Source organism: Agelaius phoeniceus, chromosome 16 (genome assembly GCF_051311805.1).
Source record: "Agelaius phoeniceus isolate bAgePho1 chromosome 16, bAgePho1.hap1, whole genome shotgun sequence".
NCBI classification, from domain to species: Eukaryota; Metazoa; Chordata; class Aves; order Passeriformes; family Icteridae; genus Agelaius; species Agelaius phoeniceus.
In genome coordinates, this window is record NC_135280.1 from 3,736,776 (window position 1) to 3,756,742 (window position 19,967).

The window sequence follows — 19,967 nt, forward strand, 5'->3', positions numbered from 1 at the left end:
AGCTGTCAGCAGCTGGAGTATATTAGGGGAGCTCCTGAATACTTCTGCTGTAGTGCCCTCTGAAAGGAAACCCATTTGCTCACTCTGGGACCTCACTGGAATCTGAATCAAAGCATGGCATAAGGTGGACACACATCAAATTTCACTATTGCCTAAGTGTAAATAATCTTTAAAAAATTATAGGTGCAAGTAAACTGAGGCACAGGACTGTGGAAGAGCACAGCTCCATTTCCCCTAGACATGGGGGAGTGGTTACCCCTGGAAATCAGACCAGAAAGGGCTGACACCAAACATCTCCCAGACAGCTGCTCAGTCTGGAATAAACCCAAGAAACAGCATCCCAGGTACTGAACCTGCTGGAGAATTCAGCATCCAAGCATTTCCCCACTGCAAGATCTCACCCAAACCACTCCACAAAGCCAAATCTGTTGGCAAACCTCCCTCTAGGACACTTGGAAACCCATACAGATGTGTGCTTCCTGCTCTTAAGCACAAAATTCAGCAAAACAAAGATGAGATGTGGCAGAACCCCACCAGGTGCTGGGGGATGAGGCAGTGCTGTGTCCATCTCTCTGCAGGTACAGCAGCGTTCCCAGCCCAGCCCTGCTCCCCCACTCCCTTGGCACAGGGTGCAGCAGATGAAGATGCCTTTGAAGAGACATGAGAGGGGCTGAAACCCTTTGACACCTCCAAGTGAACTCTGTATTTCCAAAATGTTAAGCAGCTTTGTGAGAGATTATCCTGAAGGATGTTTTCCCATAGTGTTGACATTTCTCTGTGAGTGATTAACTCCATCATGGGCATGGGGTGAGGAGGCAAAACCCTTTTCTCACTGCCACAGGCAAGCTCTGGCCTTTGCCCCAGCAAGGCCATTAATTCATCCCTGTGACACTGCAGGTGACTTTGTCACCCTCATCTTCTTGGTCACTTCTCAAGGCAGAGGATTTTCCATGCCCCTTGTTATGAACCACTGTGATGGTGCAGGCACTTTTCAGCTGTCTGTCCTCCAGGGGTCTGACTGCTTGTACATTTAGTCCATGTGCTGTCACAAACCCTGCCTTGACTTTGGAAAAGAGGACAGCAACAGCTGAAAACAAAGATGGATTGTCACTTTTGGACATTGGTGGCAGAAGGGAGTTGCAGTGCTGCAGGTGAGGAGGGCAGAAGGGCAAGCCATGGCTGCCTGAGCTGCTGGGAATTTTCTAACCCTCTCACCCAGCTCATTGATGGCTCTCTAGAGAAGCAGCCTCACTCCTCCCCTACACTTCCAGTCAAGGGTGTCTTTCACTGGGGAATTTAATTTGCTGCAGAAAGGTTATTATGTCCCTTCTGAGGTTTTCTGCTTAATTCCTAAAAAATATAGAAAGTAAGTATGAAAAGAATATATAATAACATATGTATAATCTATCTACCTCTATAAAAAAAGAATATAAAAGAAATATAAAACTGCTATGTAGTGAATAAAATTCCTTTTGCAATAGGAATCACTTCACACCCTCAATGACTCTGCTCAGCTGTTCCTTTTGGGCTTTTGTACCTTCAGCTCTGCACCTCCAGGAGCAGCTCCTAGGATTTATGGTACCCACAGGGATTCATCCAGGAGAAAAAGAGTTTTCATCACCTGGCCAAAGGCTTATGAGATCTCCAGATGGAGTCACTTGTATGGAGAAAGCACAGCAGCAGAGACTGGCATCAGTTGGACACAGAAGAGGAAAGTGAACTTTTTATTGCAGTTAGCATTCCTGCAGCAGTTTATGAAGGAATAATATGAAATCCTAGACTGTACAAAAACTACAAAGTTTGGCAAGATTTTGAAACTTTAAATAGGCAAAGGCACCTTTCTTCCAGACAGGATTGCCCAGGACATCTGAAGGCTCTCAGTGCTGCATCTTGCATAATTATTAGTTAAGTTGGTCTCACAGTGGCCTAATATAAATCAGACTAAAAGGTGTCATGATAAGAATATGGATGGTGCCTATGTTGACAATCCCTCCCATGGCAGGTGGCTGCATGCCCACGATAAAATAAGCAAACAATTGGAAACACATGTGGGACACTTCTCTCCCACTCTGCAAATCTCCAGTCCTTAGGGGTAACTGCTTCTCTCTGGGCTCCTCCAGTTAACCCATCTGCACTTGGAATCACACAAAAGCCATCTAAAATCATACCAAAATCGAAATAAATCAGCATCAGAAAATCTGCTGCAGGCATTCAGTCCTGTAAGGACGAGACCATTTTAACATTTGTCAGGGTCATAGCACAGAGCTGAGGAAACGCCCTGGACAACTCTGCATTCCCAGGAGAATAAAAGCAGGAGACACAGAATCACCCAGCAGGCAGAGGGAACAGGAGCAATGGCAGCATTACTTAACTATGTGCAATTTGCTCTCCCCATCTTGATTTAAATTACACTGCCAGAAGAGACTGACAGTGTCTAGAATCAAATTGCTTAGAAAAGTGCCTCTTCAGAGAGAGAGAAAAAAATGCCCAAATAACTGGAGTGCAAATGGTCTTGCAAAATGCCTATTGTGACTGGGGACAGCAGGACCTGGGGCTCATGTTCATTAGAATAATGCTCATGTAATTGTGCTGGGCCAAACCCCCATGAAATGGGGGGGCTGCCCCCCTGACACTCCTACAGAGCACACATTAACTTGGTCCCCTCTCAAGAGCTGGAGAAGGCACCATTAAATAAGAGTCTCTTGCTCTGATCCTGCTTCCTTCACTTCTTCAGGTCAGCCTGGGCTCTGGGGACCATCTTCAGGACAATGGGCTTCTTTGGCTGCATGAAACCTTTCGAGTCCAGGACCAGTGGGATCTTGAGCAGGAGGGAAAAACAAAGAAACAGCCACATCAGCTGGGAGAAAGGACAGACAGGACAACAGGAGCCCTACAGCTCACACACATGCCAGCTACCACTTGTTTTCAATGCATTTCCCAGCTCACAGGTGTACTTACAGCAGGACCATCACTATTGCTCATGCAAAGCAGCCACCAGCAGGTGTTTAACAGCCCTCAGCTCTTGGATAAACTGGTTGGTGAGCTCTGCCTTTCACGTGGTATAAAGAGCTCAGTGCACTGATCAACAGGCTGCACGAGGAGGGAAGAGCAGCCAGAGCCCAGCCAGGGTGCTGCAGATAAATGGGGACATGCAGTGCCATTTTGTTTAATGCACAAGTGTGTCAGTACTGAGGGCAGCTAGATCATAATGGGAGCTGGAGGAGCAATAAGTTCTCCAGGAAGAGGAAAACTAAGATTGCTGCTCAGACCAAGTAGCAAAGCAAAAGCATCCTCAACATGAAAGGTTTCCATGGGGTAGGCTGGGAATCTCATGATGAAAAACATTTAAAGCTGGTGTTGGAGGAATCATCTTGCAAGGGAGGGAAAGGTGTTTTTTCAGTCTCCCCCACCAATGGATGCTGCTCATATCCCAGCTCCCTCTCTCCCCACCAGGACAAGGGTGACACACCCCAGCCCAACAGGCCACATTCACCCCCCCATATCCCAGTGAGCTTTGTTTCAGGAAATTTAAGCAATATGGCTTGGAGCCCAATGTGCCATCAGTGGAGCAGTGAGAGGAGGCTGCAGCTTCCATATACATATTCCAAAGGGATGTTCCAGCATGAAATTTTCCCTCCCACTCTGATGTACATGACACCTCCTGTAGAAAAAAGGGCTGAAAGAGCCCCATAAACCTATGGGCACCAATAATACAATACATACTTAACTTGTCTCCTTTTAATTAAAGGCAGTTATAAAAAGAATCAATTTTATGGATTGCAGAGGACTAGAAAAATGTCATTAGACTTGGGGGAGGGTGGATAGGTCACTGCATTGTTAATGGACTATTACAGTCTTTCACCTCCAGGTTACCAGTTGAGCTGCAATCTGAATCTGCAGAGATTCCAGCTGAGCACCCGTGCCAAGTAATAATTTAATAAGGACTTTTCTGTTTCTTACAACAAACGTCCTCTGAGTGACTTGTTGCCCCCTCTGCTCTGATTTCCCAAGCTCTCCTCACCAACAGAATGTAACAATGGCCCAGGCCTTTTGCAGCAGTGAGTGGAGGGAGCTGGGTCAGGCTGGAATCACCGTGGTGCTGCCTGCCTGAGGCACAGGAGCTGCTGTGCTCTCAGCAGGGCTGGACTGACACATCATTTCCAACAGCTCCTGCATTTATTTTATGTCAAATACTCCCACCCTGCAAGGCCCATCCCATCAGTACTGTATGCAGCATTCACTGGGATCCTGGGCAAAACCAAAGCCTGGTGAGATCCTGCATAGCCCCAAAGAGGGAGAGGGTCGCCAATTCAAACTTAACCCATTTTTGGGCTTGCTTGAAAATTGTGCTACCCTTTAAGGACTTCCCTGGGTCACAAGAGATGAATTTTGGTGTCTTGGGATGTCCCCCAGAGAATAGCCATGTTTGTGTTGCAAAACACAGCTTTGGCAAGGGCTGGGGGATATTTTCTTCCTGCTCTCTGGAGCAGAATCTTCCTAAACTGGGTCAAACAGACCAACAGTGCACTGTGGGGGAGAGAGAGCACCCCACAATTTAGGTGCACCCAAAGATAGGCACAGGACTTCAGGGATTTCAGCCTAAAACATCCCACCAACATTAAATATGCTTCTGTAGAGGCTTTTAAAAAAAAGCATAAGTAACTTGTGGTGAACCCCTTACAATTAACTGAGAAGATTTAAATAGTTTTTCCCACGTAACAGTAGGACCATCTCAGAGAGAGTAAGGGGCAGATAATGAGAGACATCACCCCACATCCTCACCGGTGTGTCTTTGCAGGGTCTGAATGAGAAGTTCTGCAACAGGACAATCACAGCCACTTTCACAACAAGATGAGCAAACCTCATCCCTATGCAGTTCCTGGGGCCAGCCCCAAATGGCAGAAAGGTGTAGGGGTCAATACCCTCTTTGTTCTCTTTACTGAACCTGATTATTACAAAAAAAAAAAAGAACGAGTTAGCAAGAGCCACTCTGTTGCAGGATGTGTTAGCTTCCAAATCTAAGCAATGAGGGGTCTGGGAAGGGAAAAGCCTTTTGTGTTTCTGTGCATATTAGAAGCTAAGTCCCTTATTTCTGTCTCAATAGATATGTTATGCCTCTGCTTTCATCCCAGTGCTCAGACTTGGTTGTGCAAATCCAGGTGCACTGGGTGTCCTGGGAATACCTGAAATACGCTAATGGATTTCATAACTGCTCTTTTCTCAGAACTCCCTCTCAGCTCCAAAACTGAACCCAGATTTCAAACCCTAAACCACACAGGTCTACAGCTCCACAGCTTCCCTGTAGATCAAAGGACTGAGCAAACACAAAGATGGAGTTCTCCCCCTGCGTGACTAAAGGCAGGGCTGCTTTTGAGACATGCCAGTCCAATTCCTTCCCTCATCATGAAAAACAGGGAAGAACAATCAGCTTCACAGAGAAATTTGCCACTGAGCATTTTCAGTAATACTTCTTAGTGATCAGTTGGTTTTCATGTCAGAAAGCTTTCCATTCCCAGTGCATGAGGTACAAACCTCAGCTAAGTCAGAAGTGAAGTATCTCACTACTGAAACACCAGCACGTCCCTCTGATGAACTCCCAGCAAGGCAAGCGAGCCCTAAAGAGCTCCTGTCCAGCTACCCATGCCAAGTTTGACAACTGGAATAAGGATGTGGCTACTGGAGCAACTGGTGTAGCCTGGCCCACTGCCAGAGCACTTGCATTTGGGTGTTTCCTTCTGAATCCAGCACAAGGTGACCACAGGCTCCACAGGTGCTTCTGGCTGGTATCACTGCCATGTTTTGTCTCAAAGGTCACCATGTCCCCACACCAGGATTAGTTTCCATGGGTATTTCAGCTCTTGGTGCAAGGGCAGAGGTCTGGTCCTGCTCTCTCTGGACCAAGCATCAATGTCTTGCTGGCCACCTGAAGATTACCAGGTTTGTGGTATCCCAGCTCTGCCTTGGGCTATTGCATCATTTTGTAGGGTCTGACAGAGCTCCTAAGCAAAGATTGCTTCAGAACTTGAGTTAAAAATTAAGTTTTATTTCCTACCCATCTTTGCCCTTCCACTGCTGATTTGCAGGGCATTGTGCCAGTCACCCAATGGCTCTTGCTTTAATATCTGGCCATAAACCCCTCAGTGCTACAGCTGCTGGGAGCTGCTCTCACTGTTGCTCCCTTCAATGCAGTTAATTAAATTCCATGCACAGTTTATGGATGTAGATCATAAAACTCCCCTCACAGTAATGCTGGGACTAGATGTCAGACAATGATAAATGCCTAATTTAAATGTTATAATCATGCATTCCCCACTTTTGCTGCCATTCCCACTCCCAGGGCTGAGGTTGAGCATGCAGCTATTCCCCCCTGTGGCCCTCACCTCTCAGGCCTGAACTCGTCCGGCTCTGGCCAGTACTGTGGGTCCCGGTGCAGCACGAAGGCTGGGATCATGACCACCATTCCCTCTGGAATAGTCACTCCATTGAGCTCCACTGTCTTCTTGCAGACCCTCTCGATCCGGCCCCCGGCGGGGTAGAGCCGGATGGATTCGCTCACCACCATGTCCAAGTACTCCATCTGAGTGACGGCAGCGTACGTGGGAGCGGCCTGCCAGGGGAACGGGAGGACTGAGAACACAGCACAGCAGCTGCCACCCCACAGCCCCCCAGGGCTTCCAGGGGAGGGGGATCTCAGTGCCAGCACCTCTGCCACTCTGTTTCCAGCCTGGGTTGGCAAGGCAGGTGGAAACAAGCCCACCCTCCTTTACCTTGTTGGGCAGGTGTGCATCGACCTCGTCCTGGAGTCGCTGCTGCACGTCAGGGTGGGTGGCCAGGTTGTAAGCTATGTAGCTGAGGGTGGAGCTGGTGGTCTCATAACCAGCAAAGACAAAGATAAGAGCCTGGGCCAGAATCTCCTCATCACTTAATGCTGAAAAAAGGCATAGAAGTACATATCAGAAGCTGAAAATTACAGTAATTAACCCTTGGCAATTGAGGATCCCAGTCACCTGTCTAGGTAATGCTACTCCTAGCTACATAATGGTTGGTAAAGGAAACATCCAGCTTACCCTCTGGTACCACAAAGGAGTGCAGGATGCAGTGCAGTGTGTCCTACAAATACCCTGTCCTGGCACTTCAAAAGTTTAAAAGCATCCTGCCTTGAGTTGACAGACCAGGACTATGCATTGGCTGAGCCTTTATCTTCTTACAGTTTATCTAGTATAGGGAACAGAGGTGAGCTCACAGGTGAGCTCACAGGTGAGCAAGGTACACACAGCATATGTGCTTTGTGTGCTTTTTGATATACAGCCAACATTGCTGGCCTACAGAGACAACAAAGTAAGAAATGGGGGTAAGGAAATACTCACTCTTTTTGTTCTTTGTTGCACAAACACACCTCAGAAGTTATCCCACAAAATGAGATACAATGAAAATATGGCTGACCCGTGATAAACAACATTATGGCCCCACTACTAAGACCCTGAATCTTTCATGGGATTAATGACTAAAATCCTCTCCCTACTTCCCTTTAAAATGGAGAAGGAACTACTGCTTTCTGCTGAGAGGAGGACACATCTCAAGACATACTTTTGTCCAAGTTGGTCTCAGCAGACTTGGAGCCATCGTGTGAGTTCTGCGATTCAATCATGAGCTGCAGGAAATCCACCCGGTCCTGGGGAGCAACAGAGGCAGAGAAGATGTGGGTGGGGAAGAGGCAAACCTTGGCCAGCACAAGTCCCTTGCTGAGACACCTGCTCCACTCACACCTCATGGCTTCAGTACATGAGGGTCTGGACTACAGACCCTTCAGGAACAGAAATACTTTCTCCACTTGGACCCCCAAGCAGGGTGTGGTTCTGGCCTTTCTTGGGTTTGGTGGGCTTGGAGAGCAGGTGACACACCACAGCTTCAAAGGATTCCACCAGATTCCTCCTGCACTCAGGACTTTTCCTGAAGAGAAGAGGCCACCTAGGCTGGACTCACCGTGCTGCTGCCCTTCTCCCGTTCCTTCTTCATTTTGGTGAAGACATTCTTGAAGAAGTCCATGACGTCTGAGGGTAACAGAGTCACCTTCATCTTTTCCAGCACAGGGGTAACAAAGGGGAACAACACTAAAAGGAAAGAAGAGACCAACACACTTGAGCTCAAAGGGGCCCTGGGAAAATCCAAACTGGCCCAAAGCATAGAAAGAAGCAGCACATTTGGACCTTGACCCTTTCTGTTGTCTCCATCTCTTTTTACCTAACCATGGTTGAGATGCAACAGCACTTGAGACCTCCTCCATATGTTACTTTATGACCACAGTACCACACTAAGTGCAACTCTTTTCTAGAGCATCTCCCCACCATCTCTGCAGACAGGGTCTCTCCTCATAGGAGAATGCTGCCAAGATCCACATGGGCTGTTAAAATCCTGGCTGTGGTTTCCCTGGGGAAATATTTCTGCAGATCTGAGACTGTAAATCTAATCCTGCAAAGTGTTGAGCATCTCCCATATGGCAAAAAGGACTCAAAGCTACTAAGGAAGCTTGCAGAAAATGCAGCACCTTTGACATTGATTCAGGGCTATATGAGATGAGGTTTGTCTTACCTAAAAGTAAGAACACAGGACTTATGAAACTGAATTGGAGAAATTTCTTAATGTTGGTGACAAAGGGGTCATTGGGGTTGTTGATGGAGTCAACATTGACACTGAAAGAAGTGCTGGTCACCACATCCATGCTGTAAGCTCCAAAAATGCTGAATAGAGAAGAAGAGAGAGTGAATGAGATGAACCCAACCACAGCAGTAAATAAGAGCCCATCTAGGAACAATCCTTGTGAGAAGGAATCTCTTAATTCACAGTCCTAGCATAGTAGGTCTGTCTTGACCTGGCAGTAACCATCACTTTATTTTTGAAGTTTCCCCATTGCATTAATTCCCACAACTTCTCTAAGCTTCAAAAACCTAAGCTGTAGTTGGAAAGCACTGCAGTCTCAAGTAACAACAACTATATTCTGATTTTCATCTGTAAAAGAGATTGCAAAAATGACATCCAAAAATACTGTATCTTGTGCAGCTTCTAGAAAAACTCTGGGAAATGCTTCCTACCTCAAAATGCATCCCCAGTAAAATGAAATGGGGAAAGGGCACAGCTCTCCCATTTGAGCAAAGCAGAGCACAGCAAGCCCAGTGCTGAGGAACATGCCATGCCCATGACTGCTGTGGAGTTTGCTTCCATAGCTGACAAGGGATCCATGCTGCAGTGTGAAAAAGGCTCTTCAGAACAGTCCCTTCCCCACTGAATACAAACCCTTTCCTGTCAGCCCCACACAGTTACTCACTCCTTTGCAGCCACAAACTCGTCTTTAGCCACTTTCTTCTCAATGTTTTTCACTAATTTTTCACCATAGTGATTAATGATATGGAACATCTGAAATGCAAACCAAAGCAGAAAGCACTGTTGACTCTTTCTCTGCCACCAAACAAGGCTGGGCCACACTGCCATCTGCTACTTGCCACATCTGGCTTGGGGAGGAAGGGCAAGCAAGGGAAGGGTCTCTTTTCCAGGCCTCAGTCACTGCTTTCTCTCATCTTAACAACCTGTACAGAGAGCTCATCTGACTAGGACTGAGCAAGGCTCTCCTCCAAAAATCCACGCACAGTTCCCACTGCAGCTTAGCGTCCACTTCAGCTGGGATGAACATGGCTCCTGGGTGCATGGAAAATGGACAAGCCTGGTGTGTTTAGCAGGATGAGCATACAGGCCATAGGACCAACAGCCTCAGCTTGCAATGCCTTGTGTGCTCTTTCATCCCCCACCCCCTTCTCCTGACTCCCTCCCTGGGATGGCAGCCAGACACTGCATTGCTGAATGGTAACAACAATGCAGGTGCTCATGGATGTGGTCCTGGCAAACAGGGCGGCTTCCCCATTTGAGGGGAAGGTCTGCACTCAGAAACAGCTCAGTTCTCCTCCAGCTATGGATGCAAAGTACCAGTGCCTGTGCTTTACCTCCTTCAGCTTCCCACTGGTGAAGGTTGGAGACAGCACCGTACGAATCCTTTTCCACTGCTCATCTTCAGCCACATTGAGGGCCGACTCCAGGATCCCGTTCAGACGAAAGTTCTGCACATGGGAACAGGAGACAGGTGAAGGTTTACAGCCCCCTTCCATGTGGCAAAAATGCAAAGAAAAATCTTCCATGGAGTGTTGATTCGGCCCCTGAAGTCATGTCAGCTCCACCTCAACCAGCAAACAACAGAAATGGAAACAAAAGTCTAAGAATCATAAATTACATCAGCCCCTAGGGCACATCCAGGCTGATGGCACAATGTCCCAGCCAGAGTGGCCTCTGCACCTCCCTAGCAGAGTTTTGATGTTGGTACCATCAATAAACTGAGGCAATCAGAGAGCAAGAACTTGCTGAAGGGCTCAGAGGAGAATAGAAACCAAGAAGAAACTCCTTTCTTGCTGCATATGCTCTGTACTAAACAGCAAAGCACAGGACTGGGTACCTACCCGGCGATTAGTAAAAATGCTGTAGCACTCTTTCACCAGGATGTTTTTGATGAGGACGGGGTCCAAAACAGCCAGCACAGGCTGCCTGCCATCATAAAACCTAAGCCAATAGAAACCCACAGTCAGTCCATCCTTCATGGTCAGTTGGAGCAAAAGCAGCCTGCTCTGTCCATGGCCAGAGCCACGGCACAAAGGGTTTGGGCCCTCTGACAAAACAGCTGGAAGGATGAGGCTGGAATTTGTTTGTGATGTAGTGAAAGAGGAGAAAGGGAATGACAGTGACAAACATGGGCAACATGAACATTTCTAGCAATTGTCTGTGGTACTAAAGAGTTGCCAAAGCTGTGTGGGTTTAGATAAAAGGCAGCTTTTTGCCATGATGTTGATCCCCTGCACTTGGGCTGTCTGAGCTGTTTCCACTACTGATGGCTGGAGACAAGAAACACACACCAAACAATCTACCTGTGGAGGAAAGAGATTTCCTGCCTGGCCTACAAGGCACTGAGAGGTGAAAACCTCATCTGTCTCCTCCATTTTCCAATCAACAGAGACAGAAAAACTTAAAAGTCATGGTGTGGGCTAAAGGGCAGGGAGCCCTGGGCCACAGCTCAGGGAAGCTGCCATCTTCAAGAAGCTTGCGAACATTTAATCTTTCAAAAAAATGCACCAGGTTTCATGAAGCCTCCCAGGATTTTTTTTGCAGAGCAATTTTGTTTTGGTTTGAGAGGTTCTCAGTGGAAGCATGATAAGAAGCCTCTGCATAAAACAAGCACTGTGCAGGGAGCAGGGAGGCAGGTTGAAAGGTAGCTTGTGCCCCAGCTCTGGGAGAAGCAGGGAGCAAGATGAAAAACACTGTGGCAGCCTGCAGCTTGCTTTCTGCTCCAGACACAGAAGAGCAGCTTCAAAGGCAGGAGGCTCAGTTTGACACCAAGCACTGGAGGTGATTTTCAAAGCTTATGCAAGAAAATGACCCCATAAACTGGCCATCACCATCTCAGCCCCACACCACACTGAAATCCCAGCAGGAGAAAGTCTTGGAGAGATGGGAGGAGACTTTCCCAGTGCTAAACCTTGATTATCCCACACTGTCACTGCTGGAATTACAGTACTGAGGAACATAACATCAGTGTAACTTTTTCCATTCTACTCTGGGGCTGTAGAGGACCCCAAACTGGTAGTTTTGTTCTGTAGAAACTCACCCCCAGATTTTTCCATACTTTTCAAAGCATTTCTGATCAAAATTGTGGACTCCCTGGAAAAGAAGAAAGGAGAAATGAACAGTTTGCTAGTGAAAAGTGATCAAAGCAGGCCACAGCTGTTAGCACAGTGCATCCCACAGCCCATTGGAAGTGGCAGAGGTGTTGAGGTTGGGAGGTGCATGGTCCTCTTAAGCATCATGCAGATGCTATGGGGACATTCACATTGGAGAGAAAAAAGAGAGCAGAGATTGAAAAAATAAAAAGGCACTTTCAACTTCTACCAGCCAACATGATCTAAAAATGTAATGAAGACAAGGTATGACAGGGTACAAAGTTTTAGTCAGCAGAGTTAGGAGGCAGAACTGATCCCAGGGTGTCCTTTCACCTTCTGCTCAACAAGTTAGAGCTGCTGCTGTCTCGTCCTCATACGATCTTCCTCTGCAGTTACTGAACACAGATTTTATTTTGTTTCAATTCAGGTTTTAACTGATGTTACATGTAACAATGAAATTTACCAGACACATAAGGCTCACTGAACCATTAGCGAGAGGCAACGTGAATGATGTGAACCCAGCAAATACAGGTAAAACACCTCTTTTACTGAAGCCAATACACTTATTCTGCATTTGCAACCAGTTACCTGTGGTCAGCTACTGCCTTGCTATTTGATGAGGTTTGGTAGCTTGATAATGTTTGAGTTCTATTTAAAAATGTATTTGTCTGGCTAAGTCTCAGGCTGGCCCAAAAATAAGTGATTGGATGAAGCATTTCTGGAGCTAATTCAGCCTCTTCATGTTGGTGATAAAAAGGGCAAAGAAACATGCAGTTCCCAGAAAACAGCAGTCTTAGAAATCTCTCCAATACTTTTTTTTTTGTTTCCAACAGAACTTCAGTTGCTCAAGACCAGGTAGAAACAGAGGGAGAAACAAAAAATTTAAATTACAAAGTAGTTTTATAATACAGCACACCTCATTCAGGTCAGCCTGAACTTTTATGTTCTCTGTGTGTCCAAATAGCTTCCTACCAAAAAGCATAATTTTCATCTGACTGAATCAAGGACGAAGGAAAGAGATGCCCAAAGAATGGGGAAAACAGCACCAGCCACAAGAAGGATCTAAGACACTACAGAGCAGCAGCTGCTGGTACTCACATGCTGGTACTCCAGGAAAGTTCCCACAAATGGCAGAGGCCGTGGGCCAGGAATGCCCAGCTTCTTGAAGGTCCGGTAGGGCCATATCCCATAGCTGCCAACAAAGAGCATGTGAGAAGCACTTAGGCAATGAAAAGAGAAGATACTTCTTCCTAAGCATAGGGAACTGCTCAAATAACTGCTTTCTGTCACTCAGGGCAAGCTGAAATTGTGGACCAGCAGCAGCCCTGCTGAAGATACTCTTTGCAATAAACACAGGATCACTTGGCGTACGTTTTGATGGAAGACAAGGGCTGAAAGGAGCTGCAGCCCAGCCAAAGCAAACCAGTGTACCTGGGCACCTCCGGGCCTCATTTAGCTGCCCAGCTCAGACAACTGTGGCTCAGGTGACTCAGGAAAGATCTCAGAGTGATTTCTGAAGCTGAGGCCTGCCCTTGTGTTTGTCTTTGCAAAGACCTCCTGCGATGCTCAGGTGGCCGCAGTACAGCGGCACGGCAGGGACATAAATTACCACAGCAAAATTAAGTTTTTGCCTGTATAGCTCATTACAGCTCCCCTGAGCCATATAAGCCGAAGTTTTGCCAACAGAACTACTTAATCGGGAGGGTTCTGCTAGCAGCAGCTCCGGCATCGCCTTGCGCTGCTCCCAGCTGGCACAGCCCAAGGACGTCACGGGCGCTTCTGTCTTTAAACAACCGGAAGTTCCTTCCTGGGAAAAGCTTAAAAAAGTCAAGGATTTCCTTTAATTTCCCTCCCCGCTGAGCCCAGCTCGCTCCTTCCCGCTGGCAGCGAGGCCCCGCAGCCGCCCTGAGCAGCCCTCGCTGTGCCCTGAGGGCAGCGCGGGGGTCCCGCGTGGTTTCAGCGCTAATTCACTCGAACCGCACTGGCACCGGGCTCTTCCGTCCGGTCCTCCAGGGCACCGGCCTCTACTTACAGGGCCACGAGGCACAGGAGGGCGACGAGGAGCAGCCAAGTGACGGGGGAGAGGCTGGGCAGGAGCTGCATGGTGCTCGCTGTCCGCCCGCTTCTCCCGCCGCCGCGCCCCGGCCCGTGCCCGCCATCACGTGAGGGAGGCGGCGCCTCCCCGCCCCTCGGTGCCTCAGGGCCGGGCCCCGGGCGCGTCCCCCGGGAGCGGGCTTCTCCGGGACCGAGGTGTCGGTCCCCGCTCCCCTGCGGCTGGAAATTGCTGAAAGGGCGGTTTGCACAAGCGGCAGCGCCCCGAGCTCCTCGTGCTGCCTCTGGAGGGACTAGGAGCTGCTCCTGTGTCCCGTCTGTCCCCGCTCCGGGGGTGTCTGTGCAGACGCGCCTTCCCTTGTGCCTCCTCTCCCACCTCCATGTGTCGTGCCCTGTATCTCCTGTTTCGGGTCCAGGAGGGAACGGGCTGGAGGAGACAGACCTGCGCCAAACACCTGCCCAGGCTGGAAAGCAGATCCTCTGAAGGATCAATCCTGTGGCAGCATAACTTGTAGTCTCACCTGTTCGGTGGAGCTTCTGCCAGCCCCAGGGAGCCACCCGGACAGGGCCGTGTGGGCAGGAGGTGCCGCGGGCCGGGCGGTCCCACAGTCGGTGCCCACATCTCCAGCACTCCCCAGCCTCATCGCCTGGGGATGGATTCCCACATTCCCTCTGCCCCGGGCGTTCTCTCTGCACTCAGGTTGCACAAGATGATGACATTTGGCTTTAGGCAGTTCAGTTTCCCCCTCAGGCACAGACACTGGGCTGGCTGCTTTCTGTCAGATAAATGGGAATGCATTACCTGTATGGGAGACACAGTGGAGCCTCTGGCCAGTTTAGTTCCAGTGTATGCAAACACGCTGGGCTGGTGGGTGGGGATGGGTCAGGACGTGGTGTCCTTTGTCCCTGTCACACTGAGAAGGTCCACAAATCTCTTCCTCTGTTCAGTCCAGCACCGTCCCCTTCTCTGTGTTCTCTGAAGATGCCAGTAGACCCACAAGGACCCTACATCACACTCACCTGCATTGGACATTACTCCCCTGCCTTTGGCACACTCAGCCTTAAGGAAACCAAGTGGTTCTGCAATTACCTACCAGTCACATCTCACGTGGCTCTGCCTGCAGGCCAGCAGTGAATTTTGCCTCTGCCCAAACATTTCTTTTGCCTCATAAAACACGTGCAGCATGTGCTGAGCTGCCAGTGGGTTCAGCAGTGACCTCCACACTTACATGGAAGAGCTAAGCAGCAACACTGCCAGTTTTGGTAGGTCAGTGTCTCAGACATCTCCAGCACTGCACAGCCACGATGTGCTCAATGATTCACATAATCACTGGCTGGCAGTAATCAATTAACCATTTTATGAAGGCACATCCCTGATTCCTGCTTCTCCAGGCTGCTCTGAAGAGCTGAGCTGTAGCAGGACGCTGTGACAGGAACTTTATTCTCCATTTTATGGGATCTGCCCCTTTTAAGACACCTTGAAGCAACTGTACTTGGGGAGTTATCCTTTCTCTTGCATCCAAAGGCTGGTTCTTCTCCTTGAGAGGTCCCATACCAGAAGGACATAAAGAACAGCAGTGAAAGGCAGGAGGAGAAACCAGGTGCTGGAGCAGTAACTCCCAGGTTGGGATTAGCTGCATTTCTTCCCTCACACAAACCCTTTGATTTTCCAATAATTTTTAACAGCTGTTGTGATTTCTCAGTAGGAAGTGGGTTTGTGGTTCAGTATTTTCTCCTCTCTCACACAGAAACTGAAGCAAGGAAAGACTTCAGAGGAAAAAAAGAATGTTAGCTAGCCCCCAAAATATGTAAATAAACTGTGCAGCATCTTTGCATACAAGGAAATTACTAATTTGTCCAAAACAAATTAGTAATTAGATTTTTTTTTGCAGGTCTCTTGAAGTGCTGTGTCTCTCCAGCTCCCCAGATGTGAGAAAATCATAGTTGATAAAATGTCCACCTCCCAGTCAAAATTGCTGCCATGACTCAGAGCTGCAGGTGGGGCCATTCTGAGCACTCACTGTCAGATAATTTTATACAAATTGCATGTATTAAAGTGATGCTTTTATCCTTACACAGCTCTTTAGGCCAAACGTGGTGGTATACTCTGTACTTACTGAGACTATTTTTCTAACGTGAATATCACTGAAATGGCACCCAGGAGGAATAAAGCAGAGGGAAAGGCTCTCCAGATCATTCTGCTGGTAACATTTAAAGGGCTTTAGCACTGTGGGCAAGCAAATTGTACAACAGGGCTGCAGGGGAGAGGCTGCTGTGGCATCCCAGCCTCTTGTCTAAGAGAAGGGAAGAAAATTGCCCATTGTCTGGGCTACACAACTCTTGTCTATCCAAGGCTGGTGGTCCAGCAAAAACCTCTTGTGGTAAGAAATGGGGAGTGATGAGTGCTCCCTACTGCACTCGTGCAACAAATGTGCTAAAACAAGTGAAAAATAGCAGCAGCCTGAAAGTTGACATCACCTTCTAATTCACCTCTTTCACAAAAATGTCACTTCCCTTCCACCCCTCCCATTTCAGGTAATAACTTATTAATAGGAGGTATCTCCAAGAGAGTTGCTAAACCCCATTGGTAGGAGCCACCTCAATGCCAGTGACCTCTCTGATGTGCTGGTCTGTGTGGTTATATATTAGAAGGCAGAGCTGGTTCACAGCCCTTGTGATGTTTCCAGGGTCAGAGACCTGTACCTATGAAGGACCCAGAGTGGTCCAAAAGGAATGTCCTCCTCTGGGTCATGAGCACACATGGCCTCAGCCTCTCTGTCATCGCCCTTCTACTGACACCAACGCACTGCCACAGCTTTCCCCATTAATAACAAATCCCAAGGGCTCTAAAAAGACTTGCTGGGGATGCACACAGTGCTATTAACAGACTATTTATTCTTATGCCCTGGGGAGAGGAGGAATAAGTGAGTGTGACCCTCTTCCCCCACAGCACGGTGGCCTGTGATGGTCAGCACTGAAGCCATGGCCCTGCCCTCCACGTGATCCCTCGCAGTGCTGTGGTTTCTGACCTGTTTGTTCTTGCTGTGCCAGCCCAGAAACAATCCCAGTTCAATATTAACTCACATATTATCTACCACTCCTCTTTGCAGTGGCAGAGTGCTTTCATGCCCTGGGTACCCTTCCTGTGTTTGTGTCAGTAACCCTGGAGCACAGCACCCTTCTGCTGTGCTAACACGCCGCGCTCCTCGGAGCCAGGAGGGAACAGGTGGCCAAGGAACAGAGATACCTGGGCATTCAAAAGCTGATGGTCACCATGGCTAACACAAACAGAAGGAGACATGAACTGTGATAACTGGCTGTAGTCACCAGTAAAAATGGGACAATGCAATTTAGACCAACTGGAGAGCAGTGACTGAACTGATAGGGCACAAAGGATGATGTTAAAACTCGTGCAGAACTTCAGTTTATAAAAGCTCTGAGAGAAAGAAAAATTTTAACTAGAGGGTCCCTGAAGGAGAGGTGATGTCACAACTGTCTGCTTGGTGGGACTGAATGAGGCCAAGGGGAGAGAAGCCCTGCAAGAGTGCAGAGCACTGGTGGAAGGCCATCCCCAGGAGACAAACGCTCCCCTGCATCTCAGGCTCTCTGTTAGAGAGAATGAGACATTATCTTGCAAACAAGATAATGCTTATTATCTTATTTGCAAGATAATGTCTCGTTAGCTGCTGTGTTACAGACCCAAAGGTTTTCCTTTCCTCCACATACTATGGGAGGAGTCATGTTGTGACACACACAGTCTAACAGCCATAGCAAAATGTCAGCCCCATTAATAACCAGGCTTTTATTCACTGACTGTCCCATCTTTAACAATTCCCTTCTTATTTTCCTCTCATCCCACAAACAGCATCGTGAGCTGTTTATTCCTGGCTCTTCCTTACAAACCTTGCTCTCAAATGAGCCTCTTGAAAGGACTAAATGGGAAAGCACCAGATGTATGACATCTTCAAAGAGCTCCAGCAGCCAGGGGAGGACCAAGGACTGGCACCAGCTTCTGCCTTCCCTCTCACCAGGCCCAAAACCACACAGTGCTTCATGCCTGGGTATTTCTGAGACCTCTGCAGAGCAAAAAGACCACGTTGTTCCTTTCATCCAGCAATGCTGCTGAATGCTCCTGAAGCGCTGACAGCTGAAACCCATCTCCCTTTCACTCCTCTATAATTTCTGAGCAAGAATGGAAAATTATAAGCCATAGCCAGTGTTAAAGTGTAAAACCAATTCTGGAAAGCATGGCGGGGGCAGTGCTGTGTGCACTCCCACTCATGCTCTGACACCAGCTCCTCCAAGGACAACTTCTCCTTTGCCTGTCTCACATTGTACCAGAGAACAACTCTGGCTTTTCAGACCTCCCAGCTGGTAGCTCAGTATCACTGCATGAAGCAGCCAGTGCTTTTCAGAAAGTGTCATTGCACCACTTGAAATGACCTCAATTTCTACTGAGCCGCTTCCAAACCAGAAGTCAAGCCAGAAAAGACAAAAATCATGACATGACCCTGAAACCATCATCTCCAGACACATGACATGCAGCCCTTTCTACCACCATCCCCTTACCTCCAAACTCACCCTATCTCACAAGGACACACGTTAGAAACAATCCAGTCTTCTGGAATCTATTTTGGAGTCAGGATCTCTGTTCAGCCAGACCCAGCACTCAGAGCCACATTGCTGCCCAAGAGCAGAGTTTAGCCCATTGTTTCTGTCTCCAGTGCCTGGGTTCTGGGCATTTTTTCTGGACACATGCTGGGTATGCACTCAGGGCAGGGATGAAGCTGTTTGGCTTTTGAGTCATTTGGCATTGTGGACTCCCTATCAGCAGCTGCTGGATGTGAGCCATCCCCAACATGTTCAGGCACAGTCCTTGAGAATCCAAGCAGGTATGGCTGGAGGCTTATCACTCAACCTCACAGGATTTCTCTATTGCAGCTAAAGCCAAGCATTTCGCTGGTTGGATTAACCCTTGCTGGCTTTGTGAAATAGGCTTCATTGAAAACAAGCATCTTTCTCTCACCTTTTAATTTCTTCTGTGGTGTAGAGACAGCTATGGATCAATGCAAGTGTCCTCATCGATCACCCTGGATGTTTTTTGCTGGACAGAGGATTGAAATACTGAATCCTTCCTCTGCCAGTCTTCCCCATAGCGGAGGATAAAACATTTCCCAATTCTCATCAGGTTATGTGAGGTTTAATCCCAGAGGATACAGTCTCCCAGCAGATTAAGTCAGTCTCATAAATACAGCTGAAAATTGACCCTTGTTTATCCCAATTTTCCCACTATCAGCTTCTTTGATGACTCCCCTTACCCTGCTCCTCCCCTGCCCCCCATCTCTGGGGCTCATAACAATCAGATGTGCTTGTACATACATAAAAAATAACTCAAGATTGAAAAAGTTTGTATTTAAAAGTTGAGCCTTGTACTGTTGTAATTAGACTCTAATTAGGTCAGTTGTGTTCCCCTGGTAGGGTAAGAATGATAGTGTCGGAAAACAGACAATTTATAAAGACCCAAAAATAACTCATCCTGCTGTTTTGTAAGAAAGATGTGTTTTCTTTGCCCTGTGCTGAGGACATTGCAGTCAAGGCCACTTGGGCACACTCATAGCAGCCACACAGACTGTGGCTTGGTCCCATAGGCAAAGCTGGCCTGTGCCTCAATTTCCTCCTACCACAGGTGGGATATTCATCCTTCCCAGTTTGGCAGGGCTGTGGTGAGGTCACCTGTGCTTGTCATGCATTTTGTCACTCTTGGCATGAGGCCCCAGGTTATATTACACAGGCTTTTTCCCAGCTTGCCTTTTAGCCTGATCTACACCTTCTGTGAAGTGCATAAAGGGCACGAACTCAGACTAAGGAGGCTCAGGGTAAAGAACAAGTCCTTGCAGCTGCTTTTCTAGGGTGTGTGTCATCAGCATAAAGGGTGCACAGAATCCCTTGGAAGTTGCACAAAGCAGGAATTACCTTCGAGTGACACCTTGGGTGTTGCTCCCTTCTTCCTCTGAACACATTTTTGTCACCAACCATGGTTTGCAGCTTCCTTGTTCCTCCACAGGCAGGCGCTGATCCTCTGACTCCACAAGACTTCACAGGTTTCAGCGCTGCTGACAAATTTGCCTTGTAAAGCCTCGAAGAATGACTTCACACATCAGCCTC

General features: G+C 48.0%; 1 protein-coding gene across 2 annotated transcripts; it reads right to left on the minus strand.

Annotated features, from left to right (window-relative positions):
- Positions 1-1,692: 1,692 nt before the first annotated feature.
- On the minus strand, positions 1,693-19,938 carry LOC129127201 (cytochrome P450 3A12-like). Of its 2 annotated transcripts, none has more exons than XM_077186986.1 (13): positions 19,776-19,938; positions 12,849-12,942; positions 11,699-11,751; positions 10,500-10,599; positions 9,993-10,106; positions 9,323-9,411; positions 8,590-8,738; positions 7,984-8,111; positions 7,588-7,672; positions 6,768-6,928; positions 6,381-6,607; positions 4,783-4,945; positions 1,693-2,818 (listed from the first exon to the last, which is right to left on the minus strand). In XM_077186986.1, the coding sequence occupies exons 1-13, from the start codon at positions 19,820-19,822 to the stop codon at positions 2,723-2,725; spliced, it is 1,506 nt and encodes a 501-aa protein (XP_077043101.1). In that variant the 5' UTR covers positions 19,823-19,938; the 3' UTR covers positions 1,693-2,722. The 2 variants fall into 2 exon arrangements, with proteins under 2 accessions (XP_077043101.1, XP_054499644.2); XM_054643669.2 differs by lacking the exon at positions 19,776-19,938 and adding an exon at positions 13,783-14,063.
- Positions 19,939-19,967: the final 29 nt, after the last annotated feature.